Source organism: Panthera uncia (genome assembly GCF_023721935.1).
Source record: "Panthera uncia isolate 11264 chromosome A3 unlocalized genomic scaffold, Puncia_PCG_1.0 HiC_scaffold_11, whole genome shotgun sequence".
Taxonomy (NCBI): domain Eukaryota; kingdom Metazoa; phylum Chordata; class Mammalia; order Carnivora; family Felidae; genus Panthera; species Panthera uncia.
The window spans coordinates 29,194,470-29,210,843 of NW_026057578.1; the positions used below are offsets into that span (position 1 = coordinate 29,194,470).

The window sequence follows — 16,374 nt, forward strand, 5'->3', positions numbered from 1 at the left end:
GATTATGACCTGAGCTGAAGTCGGACGCGTAACTGACTGAGCCACCCAGGTGCCCCATGGGCATCCTTTTTTTATGGGAGAAGCCGTTTCAAGTCCCACTACTCTAGATGGGCAACTTTTCAGTGCAAAAAAAAAAGGGGGAGAGGCTGCCAGTGTATAGGCATCTCCTGAGAACCTAGCACAAATCAAGCAATAACTGAGCATTCATTATATATAAGGTAGAGTAATGCATTCCAAAAGACAATAACACGTAAAGATGTGTCTCCTTCTGGTGGGTGGGAGAAAATCGCTTTCTGTACACTTAAACCCATCACGTCTTGTGGGCTGGAGATAATCCGAAGTATGTACCTGTGGTCCATGTAGCAGCTCAGGGGCTCCACACACACCGTGATGGCACCAATGGTGAAGGAGGACTTGACATTTGAGTCTGGATGGGTCTGCAGGGCCTGGACAACATCAATGACATCTGTGTAGCTGGAGGAAAAAAAGAGAAAGATTAGTTTACTGACTGGGGCCGCAGAATGGGGGAAGAGGGGCACACTGAGGGGCTGAGTGAGCAAGAGTGGAAGGAAAACCACGAGGAGGTACCTGTGACTAGGTTCCTTGGGGTCATCCCACTTCATGATTCAGAGCCCGTCCCTGCATCCCACAGTGTTTCTGCATTCCCAAACCCCATTAGTACTCCTAACTGTGCAAGAGTGAGTGGAAGAAGCCCTCATCACTTCTAGGAGTGAAGGGAAGCCTGCAGATGACCCTGGCGCTCTGAAGGTGGGATTGGTGTCCTTAGGCCTGTTTTCCAATCAACCTAGGAGCTTCGATGTTGGTCTATTTCCTTTAATAGCTTTCCCCTCTCCTTCTGCTTCACAGAACATGCAGACAAGAGAGAATGGGGTTCATCAGGTACCTCTGTAGGTCAGCAGACACATGTCAAACCCCGCTTGCATTTGTCTTTCCTGCTGGGAACTCCCTCTAAACTACAACTTCCAGAGCCAACTTTAATTATTTTTAGTTAGAATGTAATATGTTTAATCATTTAACTCCCCCATGCATGCTCCTCCCAAGGCCTTGTCCTTCTCAGCAGAGGGGACTCCATTCTTTTAGCTGCTAGGCCAAAAAATTTGTTGCGTCATCATTGACTCCATTTTTTCTCAATTTTTGAACTATAACTAGAATGAGATGGCTGCTCACATTCTCACACTGCTACTGGGCCAGGACTGTCACCATCTCTTGCACAGATCACCCCACAGCCTCCTCACTGGCCTACTTTTTTTTTTTTTAATGTTTATTTTTCAGAGAGAGAGAGGGAGGGAGGGAGAGCGCGTGCACCCATACACATATGCACACGCATGCGGGGCAGGGGCAGAGAGAGGGAGGCAGAGGATCTGACGCAGGCTCCACACTGACAGCAAAGAGTCCAATGTGGGGCTCAAACTCACGAACTGCGAGATCATGACCAGAGCCGAAGTCGGACACTTAACCGAGTGAGCCATCCAGGTACCCCTCACAGACCTCCCTACTTCTGTCCCTGGCCCTGCCTGACCTGTCTTCAACACAGAAGCTAGAAGGATCGTGCTGACCCCACTGTGCTAAGCCACGGAGTGGCTTCATCCCACTCAGAGTCAAAGCCCAAGTCCTTACGGGGCGCCTGGGTGAGTCAGTTGGTTAAGTGTCCAACTTCGGCTCAGGTCATGATCTCGCAGCTCGTGAGTTTGAGCCCCACGTCAGGCTCTGTGCTGATGGCTCAGAGCCTGGAACCTGCTTCAGATTCTGTGTCTCCCTCTCTCTCTGCCCTTCCCCCACTCATGCTCTCTTTCTCAAAAATATTTAAAAAATTAAATTTAAATAAAATTAAAGAAAATAAAAAAGCGAAAGCCCTTACCTCAGCCCCCGCGGTGGTCTATGATCTGACTCCCACACTGCAAGGACTTTCTCCTCCTACTATTCCTTCCCTTACCTCAATCTAGCCATCCTGACCTCCTGGTTCTTCCCTGAACATGCCAGGCATATTTCCACCCTGGCATTCTCGGTCCCTTCCTGTGGTGCTCTTTTCCTCAGGTATCTGCCAGGCTTGCTTCCTTGTTCCCTTCAGGTCTCTGCTCAAATGGCATCTTATGAGAGAGGGATCTTCTGACTTCCTGCAGCCTATGTGACACAGCAACCTTCCTTTTGGCACCACCGGTCCCCACGAAATTCTTCCCTACAGCACTGAACATCAGCTACATTGTATTTTCTCATTTATTTGTTTTTAGTCTGTTTCTGCAATAATAATGTAAAGTGATTGAATGGTGTAATCTATGGTGCCTAAGCAGGATAGATGAAGGAACTGGATGTTCAATCATGGGTAGACCCATGGCCACTCCAAGAAGGGGCCTTCCCTCTTTACCTTGTAGAGAACATTTTCCCAGCCTATCACCAAAAGGTCAGTTCCTATAGAGGGAAGGGAAATCAGAAGGCATCCTTGCTGATCATATGGGCCTGGGTCCTAGACTGGGCCCTTGGGAAGCCAGTGATGGTGGCTGGGGGGAAAGGTATAGCCTGCCTGAGCCACTCCCTGAGTTTCTACAAATAATTCATCTGCAAAATGTCACTTGGCGTTATCCCAGACTGTAATATTTACATCCCAATCCCCAGGTCTGCCTCTGTCCTGACCAACTAGCAGTACTTCAATCAAGAACAGGGTGTGCCTGGTTTTAGAGCTTCCCCACAAGTGCCGGGTAGCCAGAGAGCTGTTAGAGTGAGCCCTCTGCTCCCCGGTTTCTCCCCCTGCCTGGGCACACGTGTGGATGTCCACATGGGGTTCCTTCTCCTGGTTCTGCAGTGTCTAGTTAGGCCTGGATGCCAGAGAGCACCCCACACTGCCTGCATTGCCAGGCGTTCTGCACCCTTGTTAAGTAGGACTGACTGATGCTTGCACACTGCCCCAAATCTCTTTGTGATCATGTTTACCAGATTTAACCCTCCTGGTTAAGTGCCCCAGCCTTGCTCCTAAGCATCAGTTTTCTCTCTCTTCTAAAAATAAGTTCCGGAAGCTTTTTATTTTCCATGTCTGGTATGAGCCTAGAGAATCCTTTCTGAGGGCAGAAAAGAACTGAAAGATTTACCAAATCCTGGTCATTTTGGTCATTTTAATATCCTGGGTTTTCCTTCAGAGAGGGTGGCTGGTAATTCCCAGGTTTTCAGAGCATTCCATTTAATGGAAAAAAGGCTGGAATGAAAACAGGCCCCAAAATCCTTGGTGGGAGCAGTGTTATCGAGGTGATGAATGTGGGCACTGCAGCCAGGAACTGCTGTGGCAAGACAGGAGGCCCTTGGTGTCTGTCACTCACTGTACTTGCTGTGGGGAGGAGGCGGCTAGGCTCTCCCTCCCTCCTCAGCCCTTGCCCTGTAATCATCCTGGCCAGGGCCTCCCAACAGGAGGAGGCAGGCTTTACTACGGAAGGAAGCACACTGCTCCAGCTACCAGAGCCTGAACTCGATCACTTTGGCTAATAAACTGCCTCAAATGCATGATGAAGGAAAAAAAAAAAACCAAAAAAACAAAAACAAACACACACAAAAACCCCTGGTTCTTCATGTCTGCCTCTTTCTTGTCAGTTCTCTCTTTATTAAAAATAAAAGCAAAACAAAGAAACAAAACAAAACCCCAGCAGGATTTTTACTTTCTTTATTCTGAAACAACATACCCCATTCAACTGTCCTTTGGCCTCTGTTTTATGTTTGCAATTTAAGCCTACAATTTGGGCATGTGTTTTAGATTAATAATTCAATTTTTGTTTTGAGAGAGACTTTAAATGTAGATAATTTAAAGAATAATTTTTTACAATATTCTGGAGTATAAACAAATATAATCTCTCAAATTCCTTAAAATTATTTTTTTTTAATTCAGATTTCTCCAGTTTTATGTGTGTGTCTGTCTGTAAGTTCTAGACAATTATATTACCTGCATAGGTTCCTGTATCTACCACCACCATCAAGACACTGAACAGTTCCACCACCACTTGGTTCCCTTGTGTTGTCTTTTTATGACCACACCCACCTTCTTCCTACCTCCCACTCCCATCCCTAAGTCCCGGCAACCACCAATCTGTCCTCTATTTCTAAAATTTTATCATTTCAAAAACATTAATTTTTAAAAGAACAATTAACAGTTCCAGTGGATGTCAAAGCTCAACACCACTGCCCCACTGCTGTAGAAAGTCAAATGGAACCAGGCCACTCTGGGGACAAAAGAAAACTGCCCTAGACCACAGTGTTCCCCCATGAACCCTATAAATGAAGATAAAAGCCATATCCAGGGACTATAAATCTCAATTTGAGAAACCTCTGGAGTCTCCCTTCACTGGCAACCTCAATACTGGGCATGAAGGTCCAGTCCCAAGGAGATGGTCATGCAAAAAGGAGGCAGCCATGAGTTCCCTGCTGATCCTCAAGAGAACGGGCCTGGCCCATAAGAACCATGTCTTATCGAGAGCCATAGCATTTTGCTGGTATTTCCACTGAGTCCCTCAGGAAAGCTGAGATCCCTAGCATCCTGGGACTTCGACTGCGCAAAGGCTGGGTCTGAGAGTGGGCTGGCCATACACGGTCACTGCAGTCCAGCACAACCAGGGCAGCTGACACTTTTGCAGACCTGTACTGCCAGAGACAAGGAGTCAACGATGCTTTGTCAAGTGATGGAAGATGGAAATGCCCTCAGCTGCACAATGGCAGACTGCTGAATTTGACTCCAGGTCCACACTCCCAATGACTCTCAACTCTGGCAGGGACCAATCCATTCCTTTGACCATCAGAAGTGATGGAAAGCCAGAAGAAAACAAGTGGTTTCAAGCCTAGACTCTTGCTCTGTGGCTTTCATGACCTCAGCCCACAAACAGGACAAAAGGGCTGACAGAAGGGAAGGCCAGGGCAGGTGTGAGAACAAGGCCTGAAGAAGAGGAACGATGGCTTGGTGGAGTGCACAGTGCTGTCCACCTCCTGACTCAGGACCACCAGCCCAGCTTTTCTCCACTTCTCACCATCCATCCGCCCAGGAAACCCAACAGAGCTTTGGATCTGGGCCTGCTTTCTACTGGAAACAATTAGCCAATTGCAAACAGTAATTATTACGAGCACAAAAAACACAGCATAGCACAAAAGCGCTTTGTGAGAACTGCCAAAAGCTTCCGTATTACCAGCCATCATCAAGACCACAGACTATGTTTTCCCTGACCTGGCATGCTCTCTTCTGGGCCTGGGGGGTGGTGGGCCTGCATAGGGCTCCTCCCTGGAAGGCCTTAGAACAAACAGGTCGAGGTAAACTCCTTTCAGCTAGGGTCACTGAAGCAGTGGTACTCACTCTGTCCAACCTATCCTCACAGGGAGCTTCCTGCCCAACTGGACTATTCATGCTCTCCACTGAGGGTCCCAGGAAAACCTCCTGGACCAGCCATCCTGGGAATGGTGGGGGTCGAGAATGCAGAGGATAGGGGCTGCCTCTGCAACTCCACACGAGGGAGGATTGAAACAGACAGCAAAGGAAGAGACCTCAGGGCCTTATCAAAGAATCTTGCCCAGAGAATTTCTTCCCTAATTCTCTACTGTGAGGATAGAGAATTTTGAGGATACCATCGTGCTGAAACCAAACTTAAAACTTGTGGGCAAGCTACAGCAGCTCTCTGGGCCACAAGATGGTAACTGGAGTCCTTGCTTGTCTGAGGCCTCTCTGGGTAGTGCAGACTCTGCTCATGCAAATGTGGAGGTCATTCTGTGTCCCAGGCTAGCCACACACAAAATACAACAGTAATGGCAAGGTCATCACCATTCCCATTGTCCCCAGAAGACTTCCAGTGCTCACCCTTGCAACACCACTAGCAGTCGAATCTTCTTGCGGATGTAGGCTGACTGGCGGGCAGAGCGGTTCTGCTGGGCCTCCAGGACACTGGAAAGGTATCTCTGGAAGTGGGCAGCATGAAAACATTCGGAGCTGTCCATGATTTGGCGGTATACCATCCACCTGGAAACGGCAAGTATAATCTCAGCATGGGGGCTGCCTGATGGCCTGGCCCCACAGACTCAGCCAGTGGATCCAAATGTGACCAGTACTTCCACAGACATTCTGCCCAGTGACCCCGCACAGGAGGCCTGGGGAGCTCCGTATCCTGAAACCACTATCACTGGAACTTTTGACAGGAAATGCCTTGCCACAGGGGAAAAGGTCAGGTAAGCACATGACCATTAATCAGACTTCAGAATTGAGAAAGACTCCTTATGACTGGGCAGTCATTTCCTGAAGGACCATCCAATAAAATGGCTTCAGTCTGGTGCTGAGTAAAATTTTTGCTAAGAAGTGAGCAGGGTGAAGAATTCAGACTATTTCTACAACAAAAGAAATGGAAATAAGGGAGGAACTGGCTAGCTACTTAGTACTTGTAAGAAGACCAATATTTCTGGAGCATCTCTGTAAAACTTGTCCAACCTCCCACATCTCCCTAAACTCCCAAACTTCTAGGTGATTTCCATCTTCTCCATCTTTTCCATCTTCCTTATGGCCTCCTGCAGGATGCCTTACTTCGAGGTAGACTGACTAGATATTAAATGCCTGTTCAGTTAGCCAGGGATGTTTAGTAATCTGCCAGCCATATGAAACTGATGGATGAACGATCTTCCCAATTTCCCCTAAGCCAACGTGTCCCAGATGCACTGGAACGGATGCAGTCCCCTTGTGGTCAGGGACGGATCACACCCACCAGCTCCCAAGTTCTAATCAGCCCGGTCCTGAGTTGCCTGTTAACCAGGCACACTCCCTGGCCTTTGCCTGTGCTAGTTCTGCTGCTACAGTGCTTGTCTCCAGATTTCCAAAGACTCACTCCTCCTCATCTCCTCCTCTTATCTCCTCTCATCTGCTCAAATGCCAGCTTCTCAGTGAGGTCTTCCCTGAGCACCCAATTTAAAACTGGGACCTCCCTCCCAGCTTGGCAATCCCTATACCCTTCTCTACTTTGTTATCTCTATGGCACTTTTCACTAGCTAATATACTACTTTCCTTGTCTGGTTAATTGTCTTCCTAAACTAGAATGTAAGGTCCACGAAGGCAGAGACATTTTTAGTCTTTTTTTTTCATTTGTCGCCCACACTTAGAACAATGTCTGGCATACAGGACGTGTTCAGTATAAATGTGTTAAATGAATGGACGGATGGCTCCTGTGCTAATACCAATCACACCAAAGGCCAGTACATGTTGAAGGTTTCCCAGTGCCTATGTGGGCCCAGGCATAGAATCCCTTTCCCCAAAGCAAAGGCAGCAGCCGTACTAACCTGCCATATTCCTTATGCAGAGTGACCAGGAAAGCACAGAGCTCGCTAGCATGACAGCCTGGGAGGCCAGTTACAATGCTGATAGTCACCTACATGAAAGAAAAGTCACGTGAGTTTGTCATTCAACAGGGAGGCGGCGTTGTGTAACAGGTTAAGAGAAATGATTTCTGGAACCAGGTTCTGTGGGTTTGAACCTCAGCACCAGCACTCACCTAGGTATATGTCCTTGGGCTAATAACAGAACCTATCTTGCAGGTGGGTGTGATGATTAACTCAGTTAATATATGTAAAGTGTTTAGAACAGTGTGTGTGGGACATAGCAAACACCACGTAAAATGTAGTGTTACTAATATAATTTCTATGCAGCAGGCTTGACTAGATCAGTTAAAATACCATGGAAAACACTGGGCAGAAAGGAGGTCTGAGACAAAGTGCCACAGGCTAAACTGGTGTGGTAAGTAAGCTCAGCCAAGGAAGAGGAGTGGCATGGGGATGTTTCTGTCTGGCTGCCCAATCCACCCAAGCCAAATGGCCTGAGCTAAGGAAGCAAACAGAAGGTAGGAAGTACGTCTGAATCTTGACTAGGTGAAGAGCAGGTTGGACTCTTAGCCTTAACACACAACCAGATGAAAACAGGGCCCTCTGCAGGTATGTATTCTGAAGCAACTTAAAGGAATCCAGTGACAGAGAAGAGGTGGAGCAGGGGAAGAAAGGAACCATACACCTACTGAACAGTATCAATGTAAATTTTTAAAACAATTTTTTAATGTGTATTTATTTTTTGATATAGAGACACAGAGTGCAAGTGGGGGAGGGTCAGAGAGAGAGGGAGACACAGAATCCGAAGCAGGGTTCAGACTCCGACCTGCCAGCACAAAGCCCGACGTGGGGCCTGAACCCACAAACCACGAGATCATGACCTGAGCCGAAGTTGGATGCTTAACTGGCTGAGCCACCCAGGCACCCCTCGATGTAAATTTTTGTTTCACAAGACTCACTGGGATGGGCCTGGTCACAGATGAGTTAGATTAAAGCTTAGCTGGTGGCAGTTACCACTCTAGTTGGTCACATCAGCACAAAGATGGCTGTGGATCTCTCTTCTTTTGTGGGAATCAGAAGTTTTCCCTCCTCCCTTCCAAACAGGCTCCTACTCTATATCCCTTACTGTCCCCGTGGGCAGTATTCCATGCAACTTCTTGTTTATCCTCCTCCCCACCCTGGTCCTATTCCTCAGCGCCCAAGTCCCTGGCTCTCAAATCACAGCACATGTGCTTATAGCCAGACACCGTCTTACTTTAGGGCCAGTCCTATAGCACCCTTTTAATGAGTAGGCATTTTCATTTTAAACTCTTGCCTTAGGGAAAAACCAGGCTTCTAACTGCTTGGTACTCCTATTTTCTTTTGCAGGTGAGTGTCTTCTAGATTTATGTATAAATAAATGCCCTCTTGGAGTATATTATGACTTCTGGTTCCAGAGAAATGGTGGGAGGGGTCAAAAGGAGGGGCATGTGAGGTGGGAGTGGATTAAAATCCACTCTTGGGAAAACAGTGTTTATAAAGTATCACCTTACCCTAGTGATGCCAGCAAGGCCCAATAAGGCCCTTCCTCTTATTAAGCTCAATGTGTCACCCACTTCCAGGTAAGTCCTTGTCACAAACAGAAAAGGCTGATGGGATGAGAGCACTGAGCAAGAATCTGAAAGATGTGGAGAAGCCAGGGGAGGGCATGGCAAGGTGCTAGGGCTTTATGGCTGCTACAAGGCTTGGCTGGGGTCAGTACAGACACCTGTACACAGTCATTGTACAGAGTAGGTTTCCTGTATATCATTACATCAGTATCCTAGGAGGTGGAGAGTCTTACAAAAGGGACCCTGCTTCAGCTCTTTTTGTTAACTGACACAGAAGGTCAAAGGGCAGGCTATCAGGCTTATCTTCCTGTGAATTCCCAGCATATTTGCTGAGCTGCTGTACCTTGTCATTTTCTACTCGGTGAGAAGGGTTGATTTCAGCTTGCTGTAGCAGGACTGGGAGATGGGTCCTCATCACAGGCTCTCGACTAATGCTGCTGATGGCAAAATGCTGAAGAAACCTAGAAAAACGAAGACAATGCTAATGTTACCACTGCCAGCCTTGCCTGAATGTGCTCCTTCACATGAGAAACGCCTTATCTAACTGCTAAAAAAGAAACCTTAGGCAGATACTCTCTAGAGAATAAAACTATATGGTGTGTCACTACTACTGTTTACACTGATCCCTAAGAAGCTACAAAGAAAAAGCAGCTTAGATTTTTTTTTTAATGCTTATTTATTTTTGAGACAGAGAGAGACAGAGCGCGAGTGGGGGAGGAGCAGAGAGAGAGACACAGAATCCGAAGCAGGCTCCAGGCTCTGAGCCGTCAGCACAGAGCACGATGTGGGGCTCGAACCCACAAACCGTGAGATCATGACCTGAGCCGAAGACGGACGCTTAACCGACTGAGCCACCCAGGCGCCCCTGGAAAAAGCAGCTTAGAAAGGACCAACGCTGAGGTCTCTGACATTTCAAAAGCCAGAACATGAAACATCTATAAACAGAAAACCAGAGCTCACCAGTCCAGCTCTGGGAGTTTGGCTGGGAGTAGCTTTAGAGGACTCCGTTTCTCCCCAGCAGAATGGCTCAGGACACTGAAGAGCTTCTGCGCACTGGAGTGTCTGGAATATCAAAAGCTCACAGATTAGAACTCCATCTCCCTATAGCACCACACTTTACATAACTTGATGCTTTCAAGCCAGAGTCTTGTGACAGAGTCCACACTTCCAAAATAAGCATCTCAATGACTTAAACACAGTGCGGTATTAGTGTGTGACAACTGGTGTACCCAGAGAGGAAGGCTTGCCTGAAACCCTTGGTAATATTACAGGTTTCTGATTCTTGGTGGATTTCATCTCTCTTGACTTCTGTTTCCCCAAGGGCACTGGCTACCTGCAAGTGGCAGCACTGAAATGACTGTGCTGGCCCTTTCAGAAGCCAAGACCCCTGTGTTACATAACGTAAGTCGTCCTGCAGAGAGAGCAGACACACACAGCTTAGGGAAACAAGCATAAACACTGAAGGCAGCCACTTACAATCTCTTTTGTTCCACAGATAATCCATCTTCCTGGATCACTTTTAAAGACAGCCCTGAGTTAGCCTGCTGTTGCCAGGGGGAGAAGACCTAAACAAAACAGAATTTGAGCAAAGAACACTTTAAACCCAACAACAGGATATGGAATCCACATGGGGATTTGATGGTTGTTGAAAATCTAGACTGTCAGGACAGAGAAAAACCATCATAACAAACAAGTTTGTTTCAAAAATAGACGCCTGAAGCAATTTTGTTCTGTATTTTTCAAAACTAGAATTTCTTTCTGGGTTCCTCTCCCAGGGATTCTGTTCCTTCAGAAGCCAGGAAGCACGGAGGAAGGTGTCAGGTAACACTGTTCTGGCAGCACAGGCATGTTCTTCCCTGGTGATGGGGCCAGACAGAAGGAGCAGTTCAAGCAAGTCCTGTTTAGGGGCACAGAGATAGCTGAGAAGAATCTGAAGTGCTATCTCTATGTCCCTGGATTGAAAGGACAAGCACAAGGAGGTAGGAAAGATGAGCAGGCAGTAAGAGTAAGACATAGACTAGCCTGCGATGCCACTCTGCAACCAGGCCAACCCTTCTCTCTTCCATGTTCTGTCAATCTGTCCTGAGAGAGGGACACTGTCCCCTTATAAGCTGCTGCAATCAGACCTTTCCGAGCATTTCCACCAGTCATGAGGCTGGCCATGTGTTTAACTTTGGCTACAGCATGGTCTCTAAGTGGGTTGTGTAATTCTTGGTAAGCTCTCTCACTCATGCAACCTGTACTGAGTGCCTATAACATGCAGACTGTCAGGTGGGACCATTCACAAGGGCAGGGCTTGTGAACCTTGGGCAGAGACTGGGGAGGGCTAGAGAGCTCTTATCCAATAGGTATGGCCCAACAATTCAATAAAGTAGCTAAAAGAAAAATGACTCTAATTAGGATTTAAAGGGACAAAGAAGATTTGTCTTAGCAGCTAAAAAGCTTTTTGTTTGGTTCTTTTAGGTTCTCATCTCCCAATGGCAAAAGCACTATTCCAGGACCCACAGGGATTAGAAGCAGCCACTTCCACCATCCCAGCTCTGCCTCTCATCACCTCACTGTTAGCCCTGTGATGTGGCCTTATCATGTAAACTCCTAAGGAAAAGAAAAGTATTTGTTTTGCTGACTAATGATTGCTGTTACCTCTGAGTAAAATGCTTGGTATATCTTTGATCTGGGGAAAAGGGCAATCATCAGAAAATTGCTTGATCCATGGAAATGAACTGGGAGATGAGGAAGCAGAGAACTTTTGAACTCTATCAGAAGGGCAGCAACAACACTGGTGGAATCCTAAAGAGAAAAAAAAGGGAGCATCAGTGAGAAAAGCCATTTGCATAACACTAGTCCTCATGATTACTGTCAGAACACATATAATGAATTTCACTGCAATTATTTTCACATTATGTGATATACTAGGGTTCAATTATGGATGGCTGGAATTATGGAATTATGGTATTGGCTTTCCAATACCCAGTTATGGGAGATACAGGAAGTACAAGGGTCTTTTCTCCTAAACTGAAAACGTCACCTCAAAACTCTTTCTATGGTATTAATCCCTTATCAGATTTATAATCTTTTTTTTTTTTTTAACGTTTTATTTATTTTTGAGACAGAGAGAGACAGAGCATGAACAGGGGAGGGGCAGAGAGAGAGGGAGACACAGAATCGGAAGCAGGCTCCAGGCTCTGAGCCATTAGCCCAGAGCCTGATGTGGGGCTCGAACTCACAGACCGCGAGATTGTGACCTGAGCCGAAGTCGGACGCTTAACCGACTGAGCCACCCAGGCGCCCCTACAATCTTTTTAAAAACAATCTCTATACTTAATGTGGGGCTCAAACTTACGACCCCAATATCAAGAGTTGCATGCTCTACCAACTGAGCCAGCCAGGCACCCCACAATTTGTAAATATTTTCTCTCATTTTGTGGGTTGTTTTCACTTTCTTGCACTTGTACTTTGATGCACAGAAGTTTTCAATTTTGATGAAGTCCAATTTATATATTTTTTCATTTGTTGTCTGGGCTTTTGGTGTCATATTCAAGAAATCACTGCTTACTCTAAGGTCAGTCATGAGGATTTTGCTCCTGTGTTTTATACTCAGAGTTTAGTAGTTTGGGCTCTTCATTTAGGTCTGTGCTCCATTTTGGTTGATTTTTGTATACGGCATAAAGTAAGGATCTAACTTCATTCTTTTGCATGTGGATATCTAATTTTCCCAGCACCATTTGTTGAAAAGACTGTCCCTCCCCACTGAATGGTCTTGGCACCCTTGTCAAAACTCATTTGACCATATATGCAAAAGTTTATTTCTGGGCTATTTTATTCTATTGGTCTGACCTTATGCTAATACCATACGGTTGTTTGATTACTGTAGCTTTGTAGTAAGTACTGAACTCAGGAAGTGTGAGTCCTTCAACTTTGCTCTTTTCAAGATTATTTTGGTTGTTTGGGCATACCTTGAGGCTCCATATGAATTTCAGGGTGGGTTTTTCTATTTCTGCAAAAAATGCCATTGAATTTTGATAGGGACTGCACTGACTCTGTAGATCACTTTAGGTAGAACTGTGGTCTTAATAATGTTAAGTCTTCCCATGAACATGGGATGTCTTTCCATTTATTTAGAACTTCTTTAATTTCAGCAATGCATTGTAGTTTTCAGCATATAAGTCTCCACCTCTTTGGGTAAATTTATTCTTAAGTATTTTATTTCATTCTTTTTGGTGTTATTGTAAATGGAATTGTTTTTTTACTAACTTTTTCAGACTGGTCATTACCAGGGTATACAAATACAACTGATTTTTTGGTGTCAATTTTGTATCCTGCAACTTTGATGAATTCATTTATTAATTCTAACAGGTTTTCTGTGTGAATCTTTAGTGTTTTCTACATATAAGATCATTCCATCTGTGAAGAGAGATAATTTTACTTCTTCCTTTCCAATTTAAATGCCTTGTAATTCTTTTTCTTGCCTAACCACTCTAGCTAGAACTTCCAATACTATATTGAATAGAAGTGGCAAAAATGAGCATTCTTGTCTTGGTCCTGATCTTAGGGAAAAGCTTCTTTAAAAAATTATTTTCATTATAAAAATAACATGTTCACTAATTAAAATTTTGAAAAAATATAAAAATAGAAAGAGAAATTAAAAAAAAAATCAATCCAAAGTTCCATAGTCTAAACCCAACCACATCTAACATCTTACTAATTTTCCTTCTAGTCTTTTTTCCTATTCATTTACTGACTTGCCTTTTTCAGGCAGTGCAAAATTGTATTTATCTTTCTAATTCCATACCTTGCTTTTATTTTATTTTACTTTACTTTATTTTATTTTATTTTATTTTATTTTTTGAAGATTTTATCTTTAAGGTTACCTGGGTAGCTCAGTCGGTTAAGAGTCTGACTCTTGATTTCAGCTCAGGTTATGATCTCATGGTTCATGAGTTTGAGCCCCAAGTCAGGCTCCATGCTGACAGCCTCTCCTGTGCATGTGCACTCTCTCTCAAAATAAATAAACTTTAAAAAAAAAAAAAAAAAAGGAGAGAAAGAGAGAGAGAGAGAGAAGTAATCTTTACACCCAACATGGGGCTCAATTTACAATCCAGAGATCAAGAGGCACATATTGGACTGACTGAGCCAGCCAGGCACCCCCCAGGACCCTGCTTTTAAAACTTCATTTACCATCAGCACCTGCCAAGTTGCTACAAACTATCTGTGAATATTTTCAAAGATTGCATCCCACTATCCTCTAAAGCCACCCCTATGGCTGGACATTCATATTACTTACTGCATTTCTCCTTGCCAATAGAACCTTTTATTTATTCTTTGCCAATATACTGTTTTTACATGGTAGTGTGAGGCTGTTTCTGATGTACTTCCATGTATCTGCTAACTAACTTCATGTTAATAAAGACAGAATTATTAATAGAAAATAATTTGTTCTAATCACCAAAAACATTTTATCCAGTTTACTTTTTTACTTTTTAGTAAATTCTCTCCTTGAGACTTTCTAGAGTTTCAAATTATAAATTAGTCTGATAAATTTTATGTTACATCCAAATAATGAAATACCATTCGGCAATAAAGCAATAAGAAGGAACAGACTATTGATACAAACATGGGTGAATCTAAAAATCATTATGCTGAATGAAAAATGCCAGACTCAAAAGGGTACAGAATGTATGATGTCCATTTATGTAACATTTTGTTTTATTTTATTTTATTTTATTTTATTTTATTTTATTTTATTTGCTTACTTTGAGAGGGAAAGTGAGTGTGTGTGCACACATGCAGGGGAGGGGCAAAGAGAGAGGGAGACAGAGAATTCCAAGCAGGCTCCACACTCGGTGCAGAGCCCAATGTAAGGCTTGATCCCACAACTGTGAGATCATGACCTGAGCCGATACAAAGAGTCAGATGCTTAACTGATTAAGCCATCCAGGAGCCCATATTAGAACTGCAAACTGATCTACGGTGACAGAAAGCTAATTGGTAGTTGCCTGAAGCCAGAAGTAGAGGGAAAGATGAACTGCAAAAGAGCATTAAAAAAGTTTAGGGGTGATGGAAGTCATCTGTATCTTGACTGTGATAGTGGTTTCACAAGTATATACATTTATCAAAACTTTAAATGGATATAGTTAACTGTATTTAAAGTATACTTCAATAAATTAAATTATTGGCAATCCTGCCCCATGGTGGAGGAACAGGGACAGGGAGTTATTTGGTTTTCACCTCAGAAGTGTGAGTATCCTTCTGAACATCAAAGCCATGGACTGGTAAAACACCTACCCCATCATAGAATAAAATGGAATTCATGTGATCCTTGGAAAGGACGATACTTCCGTGATGACGGTGAGAAAACAGAAGACCACTAGAGAAGAAATGCACTTTCCCTGGAAGGAAAAAAGAGCTGGTCAGAGCTGGAGGGTTGGATCTTGGGGGCTAGATCCCAATGTCCTCACAGGTACCAGGGCAAACCACAGTGGTAACTAGAGACTAGTATCTGTAATGCTTAAGTTACACAATTTTTCTTAAATGTTTTTATTTATTTATTTAATTTTTGAGAGAGTGAGAGCACGAGCCAGGGAGGGGCAGAGAGAGATGGAGGACAGAGGACCTGAAATGGGCTCCGTGCTGATAGCAGAGAGCCCAATTCAGGGCTCAAACTCACGAACTGTAAGATCATGACCTGAGCTGAAGTCGGACGCTTAACGGACTGAGCCACCCAGCACCCCAAGTTACATGATTTTTATGCTGAGCCCCGTGCTCTGGGGAAGCTGATGTACACTCCTAGAGCTTCAGAGAGAAATGAGGCATCACAGTCTTTGTACACAAATTAGAAAAAACACGTAAGTTATCAGCTGATGGGGAGAGGCAAAATTCACAGTCACTTGTGGGTGTCTTCTACAGGAACACACTGAAAAAGACTTTGGGGTATGTTTGTTCTACCGCTGAGTTTATAAACTCTGCTTCCTCCTATTTTGGCAGAAGGTGGCTTGGCTCTAAAGAGACCACATCCCTCACTTAAGGCCCAACAAGAGCAGTAGAGTCTCAGCTGAAGGACAGTAAAGGGAGCCTAAGGGTCCCTGTGGCCAGCAAAGGAATATTTGAGTTAGGCAATAAGGGGATTCTATATACACCAGAGACCTGTTGTTCTATATTCACAAAAGATGGGTGGGATGTAGACACTAGATGTGGTTTCTTCAGTTCCGAGGATTCAGGTCTGAGGAGAACTGTTGTTTTCTGGGTGGTCAAGGTCATACAGAATCGCTCACTATGGGCCCTAGGGGGCAGACCAAGAAAGGATGGAGAGCTAAGATGACAAGTGTTAAGGCTGGGTTTGGAAACTGAGATGAAGCACCCAGAGCACCCATAAGACCACAGAGGGCAGAAGACAAAGAAGAGGGACTGATTCCTTGAGCTGTAGCTCTAGGAATGCAGCCCCAAAGCTTGAGAT

At 44.7% G+C, this 16,374-nt stretch overlaps 1 protein-coding gene across 2 annotated transcripts in view; it reads right to left on the reverse strand.

The window, feature by feature from the left end:
- The window catches only part of DNAAF9 (dynein axonemal assembly factor 9), a 130,377-nt gene that overhangs the window by 33,426 nt on the left and 80,577 nt on the right, over window positions 1-16,374 (reverse strand). For both annotated transcript variants that reach the window (XM_049650041.1, XM_049650040.1), the window contains exons 21-28: window positions 15,207-15,310; window positions 11,565-11,711; window positions 10,398-10,486; window positions 9,882-9,983; window positions 9,265-9,382; window positions 7,294-7,382; window positions 5,834-5,992; window positions 349-474 (exon numbers count right to left, since the gene is read on the reverse strand). In XM_049650041.1, coding sequence (XP_049505998.1) covers window positions 349-474; window positions 5,834-5,992; window positions 7,294-7,382; window positions 9,265-9,382; window positions 9,882-9,983; window positions 10,398-10,486; window positions 11,565-11,711; window positions 15,207-15,310 — 934 coding nt within the window. The remainder of the gene's footprint in view (window positions 1-348; window positions 475-5,833; window positions 5,993-7,293; window positions 7,383-9,264; window positions 9,383-9,881; window positions 9,984-10,397; window positions 10,487-11,564; window positions 11,712-15,206; window positions 15,311-16,374) is intronic.